This window comes from Somniosus microcephalus, chromosome 3 (assembly GCF_052327205.1).
Source record: "Somniosus microcephalus isolate GS21.2 chromosome 3, FLI_Smic_1.0, whole genome shotgun sequence".
NCBI lineage: Eukaryota > Metazoa > Chordata > Chondrichthyes > Squaliformes > Somniosidae > Somniosus > Somniosus microcephalus.
In genome coordinates this window covers 132181155-132197037 of record NC_140989.1, presented here as the reverse complement: position 1 = coordinate 132197037, position 15883 = coordinate 132181155, and the positions used below count along the sequence as shown (strand labels likewise).

Here is a 15883-nt window from a genome sequence, read left to right as displayed (position 1 = left end):
ATTGATCAACCGGCGGTGCTTGACATCGACCAGGAGGCCGTTGGCGCATAAAAAATCCGCCCCGAGGATGGCCTGCGAGACTTTGGCCGTGATGAATTCCCAGTGGAAGCGCTGGCCGCCGAAACACACCTGAGCCCGCCGCCTTCCGAAGGTCCGAATGTCCGCGCTATTAGCCGTTACGAGGGAGGGGCCGTGGCCCCCAGCTTGTATATCGAGATTTGACGCAGGTAGGATGCTACACTGCGCCCCGGTGTCGCAAAGGAAATGTCGACCAGATAGGGAGTCGGTGATGAAGAGAAGCTTTCCCGAATCTCCGATGGCCATCGCAGCCGCGGGGTGCTCGTTAGACCCGGTCCTCTTTCGCCAGGGTTGCTGTAGATGGTTTTTTTTGAGCGAAAAGCTGCAGGGAGGGCGGCAGCATCTTGCTTTCACGCCAAAACAGGCGTGGTAAAAGCACAACCCCGCTGATTGAAGAGCTGGAGCAGCGTCTGTGGGGGATGGGCGCCTCGTGGCAGCGCAGTGCTGCTGTGTCACCGCGAAAATCTTGTCCGCTTCGGCAGCAAGCTCCGCGCAGTCTGTGACTTCGGACCTGGCTAGGGCAGCCTGAACTTGCTCCGGTAGTTGGCTGAGGAATAGCTCCCTGAAGAGGAAGCATTCCGGTTTGGAACCGAGGAGTGTGAGCATTTGGCTCATGAGCTCGGACGGCTTGGAGTCCCCGAGGCCGTGCATAGCGAGCAGCCGGCGGGCGCGCTCCGGCTTCGTGAGCCCGAAGACCTGCAGAAACCGCGCCTTTAACGTGTCATACTTGCGATCAGTAGGCGGACTACCAAGAAGGCTGACGATCCGCGAGGCTGTGGCGCTGTCGAGGGCGGAGACCACGTAATAATAATGGGTCTGATCCACAATGATAGCCCTGATGGCGAATTGGACTTCAGCCTGGATGAACCACACGGCTGGTTGTTGCTCCCAGAACTGTGGTAGCTTCAAGGTAACGGCGTTCGTTTCCATGTTGAGTATCTTCTGCGAAAACCGTTTGCAAAAGTCGGGGTCACCAATGTAGGAATGTTTAGTTCCTATCCAAAGACTGAGGTCCACTCAGGCGATCAAACAAAACAAAGTTTACTGGAAACTAACAGGTTTGAACAAGTAACTACAGGAGAACATCGAGTGTAGGTCTGCTCATTTCAGAGGCTCCACGAGGACTGCTCGGGCGGTCCCGTGGTTGACGTCATGACATCATGACGTTCTTCCCACCAGTGGGGGATCACGTGATGAACGGCGTGACGTCCGCATTTACCCGCGCTGTTAAAGTAATCACGCTCTGTACAAGTAAACAGTATAAATAAAGATACAGACTCAGGCTGTAGCTAACATGTTGTTAAAGGGAATTATATACAAACAATCTGAGTCCTTTAGTGGCTCCGCCACAGCATCTTGTTAAATCATGGTTTAAATAGATTTGAGGAGGAGAACGTTTTTTATTAAATTAATTTTGTGCTTCTTAAACTGAGGTCCTTAGTGCAATGAAATGGAACATTTTTTTCATTTCAAGCAGGTAGTGTCAGCATCAGGCTCTTTCAGATCAAGCACAGCATAATTAGACGCAGTGTAAAATTCCCAACATGTGTCTCATTCCCAACCTCAGAAGAATACCCGGTACTGAACCAGCATTTTCCACAACAGCCATTATCCGACCTTTCTGAGTACGATTGCCAATTTATTGCAGAATATGGGGCTGTTTTGTGCTGTGGGACTGAAGAAACTATATTGAGCTAATGGTCCAAGGTCACTTCACATAGGACCCTTAAAACCAGCAGACAAAGGATACTTTTATCCCATTAGTCTGGGTTGAATTGAGCTTACAGAGATCCTACAGTTGAAAAGCCAATACCGAACCCACTGTACCAGCAGATTCCAGGAGAGAGTTTTTAATAATTTCCTAATTTATGAAGAGAGGTTCGTGCAATTGAACCCATTTTGTTGGAGAAATGATGACAAAAGCAGGCAATGCTGAGAAACTTGTATTTTCCTTTGAACTTTACCTTCATCGTAAAAATAAATGTGGCGTTAAGGCTCCATGATGACACAGTGCGCTTAACCAGTGAGTAACTGAATACTACAAAACTACAACGCATAAGACCCAGTATTCCATGAGCTTTTTTAAGGCCTTATCCACTTGAGATGCTGCCTTTACTGTCTTGTGAACCTGAACTCCCCTAATCCGTCTGCTCTTCCACATCACCCAGCTTTTTCTTTTATCAAAATGTACCACGCCACATTTACTGACATTGAATTTCATCTGCCAATTTTTGCCTATTCCACCGTATCATCAATATTCCCTAGCAGCTTCCTTTGGTCTTCAGAACTATTTACTACATCTCCTATTTTAGTATCATCTGCCAATTTGAAGACCACTCCCTCTAGCCCTATAATCCAAATCATGATGTACACAGTGAACAGAAGTGGTCCTAGAACAGAACCCTGTGGGACACTACTATTTAATTCCAACCACTCTGAGAAACTGCCCCTACCATCTGCTGTCTATTTCCTCCTTTGCAAACAGTTTTTAATCCAATTTGCTACCTTTTCCTAATCCCATACCTCTCAATCTTCTCCAGTCATCGCCATTTGATTGGACAGGATTGTTTTTCTTCTATAATGAATACTTGTGTAAAGTGAGTAAGCAGGGTTTGATTCTTGCAGGAGTTTAGTGATAGTGAAATTCAGGCTCATGGTATCTACATTTTTAAGTTAAACAACAACACCAACAACAACTTGTATTTATATATAGAGCCTTTAACATAGTAAAATGTCCCAAGGCACTTCTCAGGAGCGTTATCGAACAAAATTTGACACTGAGCCACATAAGGAGATATTAGGACAGATGACTAAAAGCTTGATCAAAGAGGTAGGTTTTAAGGAACGTCTTAAAGGGGAAGAGAGCGGTAGAGAGGTTTAGAACATAAGAAATAGGAGCAGGAGTAGGCCATTCGACCCTTCGTGCCTGCTCTGCCATTCAATAAGATCATGGCTGATCTTCTACCTCAACTCCACTTTCCTACACTATCCTTAATATCCAAAAACCTATCGATCTCTGTCTTGAATATACAGCCCTCCACAGCCCTCTGAGATAGAGAATTCCAAAGATTCACCACCCTCTATGTGAAGAACTTTCTCCTCATCTCAGTCCTAAATGGCCGACCCCTTATTCTGAGACTGTGACCCCTGGTTCTAGACGCCCCAGCCAGGGGAAACATTTTTTCAGCATCTACCCTGTCAAGCCCTGTAAGAATTTAATATGTTTCAATGAGATCACCTCTCGTTCTTCTAAACTCTAGAGAATATAGGCCTAGTCTACTCAATCTCTCCTCATAGGACAATCCCCCCATCCCAGGAATCAGTCTAGTGAACCTTCGTTACGCTCCCTCTAAGGCAAGTTTATCCTTCCTTAGGTAAGGAGATCAAAACTGTACACAATACTCCAGGTATGGTCTCACCAGGGCCCTATATAATTGGAGACGTCTTTACTCTTATACTCAAATCCTCTTGTAATAAAGGCCAACATACCATTTGCTTTCCTAATTGCTTGCTGTACCTGCATCTTAACTTTCAGTGATTCATGTACAAGGACACCCAGATCCCTCTGAACATCAACATTTCCCAAACTCTCAACATTTAAAAAAAATACTCTGCTTTTCTATATTTCCTACCAAAGTGGATAACTTCACATTTCTCCACATTATATTACACTCCCTGCCCCCTTCACCACACTCCCCAACCCCTACACCACACTGCCCAAACCCCTACACCACACTGCCTGCCCCCTTCACCACTCCCCAACCCCTACACCGCACTCCCTACCCCCTACACCGCACTCCCCAACCACTACACCGCACTCCCCAACCCCTACACCACACTCCCCAACCCCTACACCGCAATCCCCAACCCCTACACCGCAATCGCTGACCCCTAAACCGCAGTCCCCAACCCCTTCAGCACACTCACCAACCCCTACACTGCAGTCGCTGACTCTTAGCCCGCACTCCCCAACCCCTTCACCACACTCTCCAACACCTTCACCACACTCACCAACCCCTACACCGCACTCTCCAACCCCTACACCACACTCCCCGACCCCTACACCGCACTCCCCAACCCCTACTCTGCACTCCCCAACCCCTACACCGCATTCCCCAACCCCTACACCGCACTCCCCAACACCTACACAGCACTCCCCAACCCCTACACCGCACTCCCTGCCCCCTTCACCACACTCCCCAACACCTACACTGCACTCCCCAACCCCTACACCACACTCCCCGACCCCTATACCGCACTCCCCAACACCTACACCGCACTCCCCAACCCCTACACCGCACTCCCTGCCCCCTTCACCACACTCCCCAACACCTACACTGCACTCCCCAACCCCTACACCTCACTCCCCGACCCCTATACCGCACTCCCCAACACCTACACCGCACTCCCCAACCCCTACTCCGCACTCCCCAACCCCTACACCGCATTCCCCAACCCCTACACTGCACTCCCCAACACCTACACCGCACTCCCCAACCCCTACACCGCACTCCCTGCCCCCTTCACCACACTCCCCAACACCTACACTGCACTCCCCAACCTCTACACCACACTCCCCGACCCCAACACCGCACTCCCCGACCCCTACACCGCGCTCCCCGACCCCTGCACCGTGCTCCCCGACCCCTGCACCGCACTCCCCGACCCCTGCACCGCACTCCCCGACCCCTGCACCGCACTCCCTGACCCCTGCACCACGCTCCCCGAACCCTGCACCGCACTCCCCTGCACCGCACTCCCCGACCCCTGCACCGCACTCCCCTGCACCGCACTCCCCGACCCCTACACCGCACTCCCCGACCCCTACACCACACTCCCCGACCCCTGCACCGCGCTCCCCGACCCCTGCACCGCACTCCCCAACCCCTGCACCGCACTCCCCAACCCCTGCACCGCACTCCCCGACCCCTGTACCGCGCTCTCCGAACCCTGCACCACACTCCCCTGCACCGCACTCCCCGACCCCTACACCGCACTCCCCGACCCCTGCACCGCACTCCCCGACCCCTGCACCGCACTCCCCGACCCCTACATCGCACTCCCCGACCCCTGCACCGCACTCCCCAACCCCTACATCGCGCTCCCTGACCCCTGCACCACACTCCCCAACCCCTGCACCGCACTCCCCAACTCCTACACCGCACTTGCCGACCCCTGCATCGCGCTCCCCGACCCCTGCACAGCACTCCTCAACCCCAACACTGCACTCCTCAACCCGTACACCGCACTCCCCAACCCCTACACCGCACTCCCTGCCCCTTCACCACACTGACCCAACCCCTACACCGCGCACCCCGACCCCTGCACCGCGCTCCCCGACCCCTGCACCGCACTGCTCAACCCCAACACCGTACTCCTCAACCCCTTCACCGCACTCCCCGACCCCTACACCGCACTCCCTGACCCTTGCACCCCGACCCCTAAACCGTGCTCCCCGACCCCTACACCGCACTCCCCGACCCCTACACCGCACTCCCCGACCCCTGCACCCCGAACCCTGAACTGTGCTCCCCGACCCCTTTACCACACTCCCCGACCCCTACACCGCACTCCTCGACCCCTACACCGCACTCCCCGACCCCTGCACCGCAACCCTCGACCCCTGCACCCCGACCCCCAAACCGCACTCCCCGACCCGTGCACCGCACTCCCCGACCCTTGCACCGCAGTCCCCGACCCCTGCACCCTGACCCCTGCACCCCGATCCCTGACCCCTGCACCGCGCTACCCAACCCCTGCACCGCACACCCCGACCCCTGCATCGCGCTCCCCGACCCCTGCACCGCACTCCCCGACCCCTGCACCGCACTCCCCGACCCCTGCACCGCACTCCCCGACCCTTGCACTGCACTCCCCGACCCTGCACCCCACTCCCTGACCCCTGCACCGCGCTCCCCAACCCCTGCACCGCACACCCCGACCCCTGCATCGTGCTCCCCGACCCCTGCACTGCACTCCCCGACCCCTGCACCGCACTCCCCGACCCCTGCAACACGCTCCCCGACCCTGCACTGCTCTCCCCGACCCCTGCACACCGACCCCTGCACCGCACTCCCCGACCCCTGCACCCCGACCCCTAAACCGTGCTCCCCGACCCCTGCACTGCTCTCCCCGACACCTGCACTGCACTCCCCGACCCCTGAAACCCGACCCCTAAACCATGCTCCCGACCCCTGCACCGCACTGCCCGACACCTGCACCACACTCCCTGACCCCTGCACCCCGGCCCCTGCACCACGCTCCCCGACCCCTGCACCGCACTCCCCGACCCCTGCACCGCACTCCCCGACCACTGCACCATGCTTCCTGTGATGAAATAACTCTGTGTTCTGGCATTTGTATTGTCTGTTGTTGTTGTACTTGCTAATGTCTGGAATATTCTACAGATGTAACCACTAATGCTCCTCCCTAGCCCCGCCCCTCTGGATCCTCCGGATTGGTGTGAGTCTTACTCATAAGCGCTGGGTCGGTGATGAATGATGGCTGCCTTGTGTTAACTCAATGCCATGTTCTTACTTAATAAAAGCCTTTAGTTTTAAGCTTTAACCTCTTGGATTCAGGCAGTTATTTCGCACATCAATTTTATTAAGTAACAACTTTTGGAAGATGGATCGGTTTTTGAAACCAGAGCATCTGGATATCGATCCCCATTCGGCAGATGCGTCGAAGAAATTTACGCATTGGCTTCGATGTTTTGAACACTTCATCGCATCGATCAATCCGTCTTCTAACCGTCCTCTAACCAACTTGGTAAGTCATCAAACTTACTCTATAATTGAAGATATTACTACATGTCAAGAGGCCCTTGCAGCTCTTAAGGCCCAGTACCTTAAGTCGGTTAATGAAGTATACGCCAGGTATCTCTTGTCTACTCGCAGGCAATTACCCGAGGAATCTCTGGACGATTTCCTGCAGGACCTTAAGGCTTTGGCTAAGGATTGCAATTACAAGGCTGTCTCTGCCATGGTGTATCAGGAAGAAGCCATCCGCGATTCTTTCATATCTGGCCTCCGATCTAATTATATTAGACAGAGACTCCTCGAGAACGACTCGTTAGTTTTAAAAACGGTCATCGCTACTGCTCGATCGTTAGATGTAGCCCAGAAGAATTTAGAAGTGTATGCATCAGCCCATGCGTCTCTCTCCGCCTCGCGTGTTCCGAGTATGGAGGCATCTATAACACCAATGGAGCCTCCACTTAATCCTATTGTTGCGCCTGTACCCCATGGGTCTAAGTGTTATTTTTGTGGCCAATCTAAACACCCCAGGCAAAGATGCCCAGCCAGAGAGGCTACCTGTTTTAAATGTAAGAAACGGGGACATTTTAGTAAAGTGTGTAAGGGTAATCCTGTACCCGATGTCTTCTCTGCTGCCGCCTATCGTTTTACTCTAGCCTCGGCTACGGTTGACCAGACCATACCGTGTTCCTTGTCGAAATCTATGATGGACATCAAGATTAATGGTCGTCCTACTGGGTGTTTGATAGACTGTGGCAGTACTGAAAGTTTTATACACCCCAACCTTGTTAACTCCTGTTCATTGAAGGTGTATCCTACTCGAAGTGAAATTGTGATGGCGTCCAAGTCCCTTACTTCGGAGGTAACTGGATATTGTAAAGTCACATTGACCGTTAAGGATACGGAGTATAAGGAGTTTAAACTCCTCATATTACCTCAGTTGTGTGTGAACTTAATTTTAGGCTTGGACTTCCAGTGTCAGCATGAGAGCGTTACCCTTAATTATGGTGGATCTCAGCCTACACTCACAGTCTGCGGCCTTTCTACTTTAAAAGTAAGTCTGCCTTCTTTGTTCGTGAACCTTGCTCCTAATTGTAGACCTATAGCGACTAAGAGTCGACGGTATAGTTCAGAAGATAAAACATTTATAAAAGAGGAAGTGGAAAGGCTTCAATGGGAGGGAATCATCGAACACAGTAATAGCCCGTGACGTGCCCAGGTGGTGGTGGTTAAAACTAATGAAAAGAAAAGACTTGTGGTCGATTATAGCCAGACTATAAACTTGTATACCCAATTAGACGCCTATCCTTTGCCTCGTATTTCTGAGATGGTGAACCAGATAGCTCAGTACCACGTGTTCTCCACCATTGATTTAAAGTCTGCCTACCATCAACTCCCCATCAAAATAGAAGACCGACCTTACACGGCCTTCGAAGCTAATGGGCGCCTGTACCAATTCCTTAGGGTGCCCTTTGGAGTGACGAATGGGGTATCCGTCTTCCAACGGGAGATGGATCGTATGGCGGATGAATACGCATTGGAAGCAACATTCCCATACTTGGACAATGTTACTATCTGTGGGCGCGACCAACGGGAGCATGATCAAAATCTCGCAAAATTCCTAGAGACTGCAAAGAGGTTAAACCTGACCTACAATGAAAACAAGTGTACCTTCAATACTACACGTTTGTGTATTCAAATCAAATCAAATCAAATCAACTTTTATTGTCATTGTTAGTGCACAAGTGCAGTACAACGAAATGTAGGCTTGCGGCTCCCGAGAGTGTACAATTTGGATTAGGACACTTAAACATTTCAACATACATTTGTACATATGTATTAGCATAAATATGACCATAATAAAGTGCATCAGCAGATGTGCAGGCTTTAGTGTTTATTTGTGGAGTTCAGTAGGATGACAGCCCTGGGAAAGAAGCTGTTCCTAAATCTGGTCGTACGGGTGCGAATGCATCTGTAGCGTCTTCCAGATGGTAGGAGGGCGAACAGACTGTGGCTGGGGTGGGTAGGGTCTTTGATGATGGTCCGTGCCCTCCGTAGGCAGCGTTTCTGATATATATGTTCTATGGTCGGTAGCCGGGTGCCGGTAATGCGTTGGGCAGTTTTGACTACCCGCTGCAGGGCTTTCCGGTCATTGCAGCTACAGCCGCCGTACCATACCGTGATACAGTTTGTCAGGATGCTCTCTATAGTGCAGCGGTAGAAGTTAGAGAGGATCGGGGGTGACAGATTACATCCCTTCAGCCTCCTCAAGAAATATAGGCGCTGCTGGGCCTTCTTCACCAGAGAGGAGGTGTTGAGGGACCAGGAGAGGTCTTCCGTAATGTGGACTCCGAGGAACTTAAAGCTGGTTGCGTTGTGGAGAATGGGGTAATCGGGCCAGATCCTGAAAGATTACGCCCACTTAAGGAATTACCTTTACCTCACACTGTAAAAGCTTTAAGAAGGTGTCTGGGATTCTTCTCGTACTATGCCCAGTGGATGGCTAACTACTCAGATAAAGTCCAACCTCTTATTAAGTCGACGTCTTTTCCGCTATCGGCGGAAGCTCAGGAGGCTTTCTTTAATATCAAATGGGATATTGAGAAGGCAGTGGTATGTGCCGTGGATGAGAAGATCCCTTTTCAAGTGGAAAGTGATGCATCTGATTTTGCGTTGGCAGCAATTCTTAACCAAGCTGGTAGACCAGTAGCTTTCTTCTCTCGTACATTGCAAGGATCAGAAGTTCGACATTCTTCAGTGGAAAAGGAGGCACAGGCGATTATCGAAGCAGTCAGGTACTGGAGGCATTATCGCGCTGGCCGACGTTTTACGCTTATTACTGACCAGCGATCTGTGGCCTTTATGTTCAACACTAAGCAGAGAGGCAAGATCAAAAATGATAAGATTTTAAGATGGCGAATAGAACTGTCAACATATGACTATGATATTCAGTACAGGCCTGGAGTATTTAATGAGCCATCGGATGCTTTGTCACGAGGAGTATGTGCTAGTCTAGGTATAGATCAGCTTCAAAGTCTCCACGACGCACTCTGCCACCCTGGGGTTACCAGAATGAACCACTTCATTAAGTCCCACAATCTACCCTACTCTATTGAGGAGGTCCGGACAATGACCAGAACCTGTCGTGTTTGTGCTGAATGCAAACCCCGCTTCTATAAGCCGTCCGAGCCAGCTCATCTTATTAAAGCAACTCGACCATTTGAGCGTTTGAGTCTCGATTTTAAAGGCCCCCTTCCATCGAGTGACCGTAATGTCTATTTTCTTAATATTATAGACGAGTACTCTCGGTTCCCTTTTGTTATCCCCTGTCCAGATGTGACCAGTGCTGTTGTAATTAAATGCCTCTGCCAACTGTTTTCCTTGTTTGGCATGCCTAACTATATACATAGTGATAGGGGTTCTTCCTTTATGAGCGAAGAATTGCGACAGTTTTTGCTATCGAAAGGGATTGCAACAAGTAGAACTACCAGCTATAACCCTCGTGGTAATGGGCAGGTCGAGAAAGAAAATGTGACAGTGTGGAAGGCTATCGTACTGTCTCTGAAGTCGCGAGGCCTGCCGACCTCTCGCTGGCAGGATGTCCTGCCAGACGTGCTGCATTCCATAAGGTCTCTTTTGTGTACAGCGACGAATGCCACCCCTCATGAAAGGATGTTTAGCTTTCCAAGAAAAGCTACTAATGGAGTATCGTTACCCACATGGTTGACGACCACGGGCCCTGTGCTGTTGCGCAGACATGTGAGAGGCCACAAGACTGATCCACTGGTGGAGGAAGTACAACTCCTCCATGCTAATCCCCAGTATGTGTACATTCAGTATCCGGATGGGCGAGAGGATACGGTCTCTATTAAAGATCTTGCACCTACTGGAGCTCAAAAAGAGTTCGAATCTGAGGGTAGAGTTTTCAATCGTGGTATTGGACCTTCAGAGACACAAATTCTCAGTGTGGAAAACACTGATGATTCTGGGAATTCGAATGAACCGGAGTTAGTACTCCGGGAGGAGCCTCAGCAAGAGTTACGTCGTTCCCAGAGGACTATCAGACCTCCTGACAGACTGAATCTATAGCAGGGTGTGAATGTGATGAAATAACTCTGTGTTCTGGCATTTGTATTGTCTGTTGTTGTTGTCCTTGCTAATGTCTGGAATGTTCTACAGATGTAACCACTAATGCTCCTCCCTAGCCCCGCCCCTCTGGATCCTCCGGATTGGTGTGAGTCTTACTCATAAGCGCTGGGTGATGAATGATGGCTGCCTTGTGTTAACTCAATGCCATGTTCTTACTTAATAAAAGCCTTTAGTTTTAAGCTTTAACCTCTTGGATTCAGGCAGTTATTTTGCACATCACTTCCCGACCCCTGCACCGCGCTCCCCGACCCCTGCACCGCACTCCCCGCCCCCTGCACCGCACTCCCCGCCCCCTGCACCGCGCTCCCCGACCCCTGCACCGCCCTCCCCGACCCCTGCACCGTACTCCCCGACCCCTGCACCACGCTCCCCAACCCCAGCACCGCACTCCCCGACCCCTACACCCCGACCCCTGCACCGCACTCCCCGACCCCTGCACCACGCTCCCCGACCCCAGCACCGCACTCCCCGACCCCTGCACCACGCTCCCCGACCCCTGTACCACGTTCCCCGACCCCTGCACCGCACTCCCCGACCCCTGCACCACGCTCCCCGACCCCTGCACCGCGCTCCCCGACCCCTGCAGAGCACTCCCTGACCCCTGCACCGCACTCCCCGACCCCTACACCCCGACCCCTGCACCGCACTCCCCGACCCCTGCACCACGCTCCCCGACCCCTGCACCGCACTCCCCGACCCCTGCACCACGCTCCCCGACCCCTGCACCGCGCTCTCCGACCCCTGCACCACGCTCCCCGACCCCTGCACCACGTTCCCCGACCCCTGCACCACACTCCCCGACCCCTGCACCACGCTCCCCGACCCCTGCACCGCGCTCCCCGACCCCTGCACCGCGCTCCCCGACCCCTGCACAGCACTCCCTGACCCCTGCACCACGCTCCCCGACCCCTACACCGCACTCCCCGACCCTGCACCACGCTCCCCGACCCCTGCACCGCACTCCCCGTCCCCTGCACCGCAATCTCCGACCCCTGTACTGCGCTCCCCGACCCCTACACCGCACTCCCCGACCCCCGCACCGTGCTCCCCGACCTCTGCACCGCGCTCCCCGACCCCTGCACCGTGCACCCCGACTCCTGCACCACACTCCCCGACCCCTGAACCGCGCTCCCCGACCCCTGCACCGTGCTCCCCGACCACTTCACCACACTTCCTGTCCCCTGCACCGCGCTCCCCGACCCCTGCACCGCGCTCCCTGTCCCTGCACAGTCATTTTTGGTGCGATCAAATTTCTAGGCTGGGATTTCTTAAAAAGGGCTCATTGATTTAATTTTTGCATTTCTTAGAATTGCAAGTCCCAAAAGAAACCCAGTTGGTTATAGTGTGAATGCAGATTTACTGCCTACAAAACTGGTGTTATATGCTCTACCGACTGCTCCAAGGGGTGCTTGGCCCATGTTCCAATTGCAGTCAGCCCCACAGCACCTGCCACATTATTATTATATATAAAAGATAGAGAGCTTAGCACTGGCATGGACTACAGATTCTCATAAAAACCACTGTCAATGCAAAATGAAAGATGTAAACGATCCAGGAAACCAGCTTATCTTATTCTGAGTCAATCAGATGATTCAACATGGTAGGTGACATTAATTACTTCAGGGAAAATTGTGTAGTAAATCCAGTCTCGTTCTGATAACGTCAAGTTCTAAGGTTTGGTATTTTGAAATCTGATTTGGCTTTGAAGTGTAATTTTCCAGTGATCCCCAATTTTAACTGGTATTTTTTTTCTCCCCCTCTTCCTCTCTAGTTCAATGACATCGGCACCTTCGAGACTGTGTGGCAAGTGAAGTTCTACAACTATCACAAGCGAGATCACTGCCAGTGGGGTAACAGCTTTGGCAGCATTGAGTACGAGTGCAAACCGAACGAGACTCGCAGCCTGATGTGGATCAACAAGGAGATGTTTACCTAGGACGCAGTATTACAGGATATCACTTTGCAACATCGGCATGGACAATTTATAGCTGTCTACACATACAGATAAAAACACCAAGCCTTAATGTAGACACAATTGGGCTGAAATTGCACAGTGCGATATTAGTAATGAAAGCATTAATGCTCAAATGAATTTGCTTTGCTTGCTATTTTAATGTAGGCATTAACCCAGTTATTTTAAACAGACAGAAGAATTTGATAAAAAATGTATTTGATACAAGCACATTAACACATTTGTTATTAATATCACTCAGCACAATTTAAACTCCAGTATCTCTATTTTATCGATAATATTTATGCTCTGCAATATCAGTGAGGAGGTGCACATCAGTGTAAAATTGTTTTGTCCACTGTCTTAACAAAGCAGATTGATGCCTTTGTTAAAATAGCAGACAAAGGAATTTTCTACAAACGCATTGCTGATATTGCACAGTGTGATTTCAATTCGGCTGCGTGATGCGAGAGAAATACAGATAATTCTGTAAGGACAGCCTTTTAAGATACCATCACAATTACAGTTCACCAGACACACGCCAGTACTTTCTGTTGTTTTGCTACGTGTTAAATCATTTTCTTCTACCTCCAATTGGGTGCAAGTGATCTGGCGGTGAGTTGTGGGAGTAAGCAGTTCTGTAGTTAATGTTAGTCAGTCCGGGATCAATTTGCACAAAAGATTAGCTTAAAATGTGCACGATGTTCAATCATGTTTTTACACGTATTTACGATTCAATATGTTTCTCAAATGGTTAATATTTTATGAATTATGATGTGTTGCTGTATTCAGTAGCAGGCTTTTGTATAATAGTGCAATGTGATGTGCTCTTTTGTAATGTTTTCTGGTTGGTTTGGGAGTTAATGGGAGAGAACTGCAAAACATGTTACCTGTGGATAATATGCAATAAAAAACAATTCTATATGCATCAGTAAGCCCATTCAAAATTAAATAATTTAATGATATCCAGTACTGCTCATTTAAAATATTAACGTGTGTAAGCATTGCTTTAGTTATTTTGCAAACATTTTATTGGAATGGAATGCAGATTCCCATGGGGAGCAATTTTTGGTTCAAAGTTTTTTACCTTGGCCTCGAAATTCATCTCGGGCGGTGGTGTAAAACTGGCGATATTGGATCGGCCACCCGTTATATGCAACACCTGATATTCAGTTCCATTGACTGCAATAGAACTGAATATCAGGCGTTGCGTATAACGGGCAGCTGATCCAAAACCGCCCACTTTGCGCCACTGCCCGAGTTGAAGTTCTAGGCCTATGTCTTCATTTTCAGACTAAGAATTAGGAGTTAGTTATGTCCTGGGTAGTCATATAATAATAAAATCACATACTACCATAATCATTGAGTATATTTAAGGTGGAGATTGATAGAGTTTTGGGCACTAAGAGAATCGAGGGATATGGGAATAGAGTGGGAAAGTGGAGTTGTGGTCGACGATCAGCCATGATCTTATTGAATGGCGGAGCAGGCTTGAAGGGCCGTATGGCCCACTCCTGCTCCTATTTCTTATGCATCATGTGGCCCTTCAAGGAGCCCAGGTTGGAGGAGAGCTGCTCGCAGGTGGCGCTACCCTGCTCATGAAGTCCACAGGACCCTGATCCAGCTACCTGAACCTCAGTGAGCAGCAGTGCAGAAGGAGATAGCACTTCTCACGACAGGCAATTGTAGAAATTTGAAGAAGGCTACAGCAGGAGTGGCAGCCCATTACCGCCGTTAAGATCACCGCAGCGCTGAATTTCTATGCATCTGGGTCATTTCAGGCTGCAGCTGGAAATATCTGTAACATCAGTCAGGCTGCAGTTCCATCCTCCAGACTACAGGCACACTTTTTGCCAGGGTTAATGATTTCATCGCATTCCTCACAGACCCCAGGAGCCAGCAGGAAAGGGTGGTGGGGTTTGCAGCGATGGTGGGATCCCCGTATGTGCATGGTGTCATCAGCTACACACATGTGGCCACAAGGGCTCCTCCCAGCGAGCCCAACACCTTCATGAACCACAAAAGGGTTTCACTCCCTTAATGTCCAGCTGGTCTGTGAGCAGGTGCACGGGAACACCATCAATTCATTGACCATCGCTTCTCCTTCCCACCACACACCCCCACTTTCCACCCAGAACATCATCTGAACCAATCTGTCTACCCTCCAATAAAGAACTTCCATTCCACTGCCCATCATCATTCATATACATGCCATGTGCAGATAACAGCATCACAGGAAAGGGGTCTTACAGTTTAATCGTGTTTCCAAATGGCAAAAAGAAACAAGAAGAACCCAGGTGTCAGCCCATAGTGCCTTTTGTAAATGTCACTTCTTCCTTAATCTGTGGTGGTCCCCAGTAGTATCATCATGAAAGCCTGCTGATGCTCAGATGAGGGCTTCTGAGATGCTAGTGGTTGGTAAGTTGTAGGCTCTTGGGCAGTCTGGCCCAGCTGGCACTATGGCAGGCATTGGTTGAGGGGGATGGCGAGAGACCGGGCATGCTGTCATCATGAGAGAGGGCAACATGTGCCGTTCCATTGTTCCATTGCCACTCCCACCGGACTGTGGCTCAGCACTCAATAAATGTTGGCCTTGCGAGCGATGCCTACATCCCGAGAATGAATTCTTAAAAATGTAATCTCTGATCTGTATTGTGTGAAAAACACTCCCTAACATATTAAAGATCTGGTTCCCACGCACAGTGGGCGAGAGACAACTACCATCTGGTATGGGTCGATAATATTATAACTCACAAGTAGGAAAGTGAAGAGTAAGTTATGCAATGATCCTAAATTAGATGCAAAGTATCTGCGTGCTATGCTATTCCCCTCTCATATGCCGTGAAATTAAACCACATACCAGTGCAGTTCAGATCCCCTGTTCTGATCATGAGAGCCTATTAGCTTCTTCCTTTCTGCTGTGTATCAACTTCAACAAAAAATATTA

General features: G+C 50.5%; 1 protein-coding gene across 1 annotated transcript in view; it reads left to right on the top strand.

Annotated features, from left to right (window-relative positions):
- LOC147121406 (CB1 cannabinoid receptor-interacting protein 1-like) overlaps window positions 1–13862 on the top strand; it is a 43231-nt gene extending 29369 nt beyond the window's left edge. The window contains exon 3 of the mRNA XM_085981630.1: window positions 12757–13862. Within this exon, the coding sequence (XP_085837756.1) occupies window positions 12757–12921 (165 nt within the window). The 3' untranslated portion in view covers window positions 12922–13862. The remainder of the gene's footprint in view (window positions 1–12756) is intronic.
- Window positions 13863–15883: the final 2021 nt, after the last annotated feature.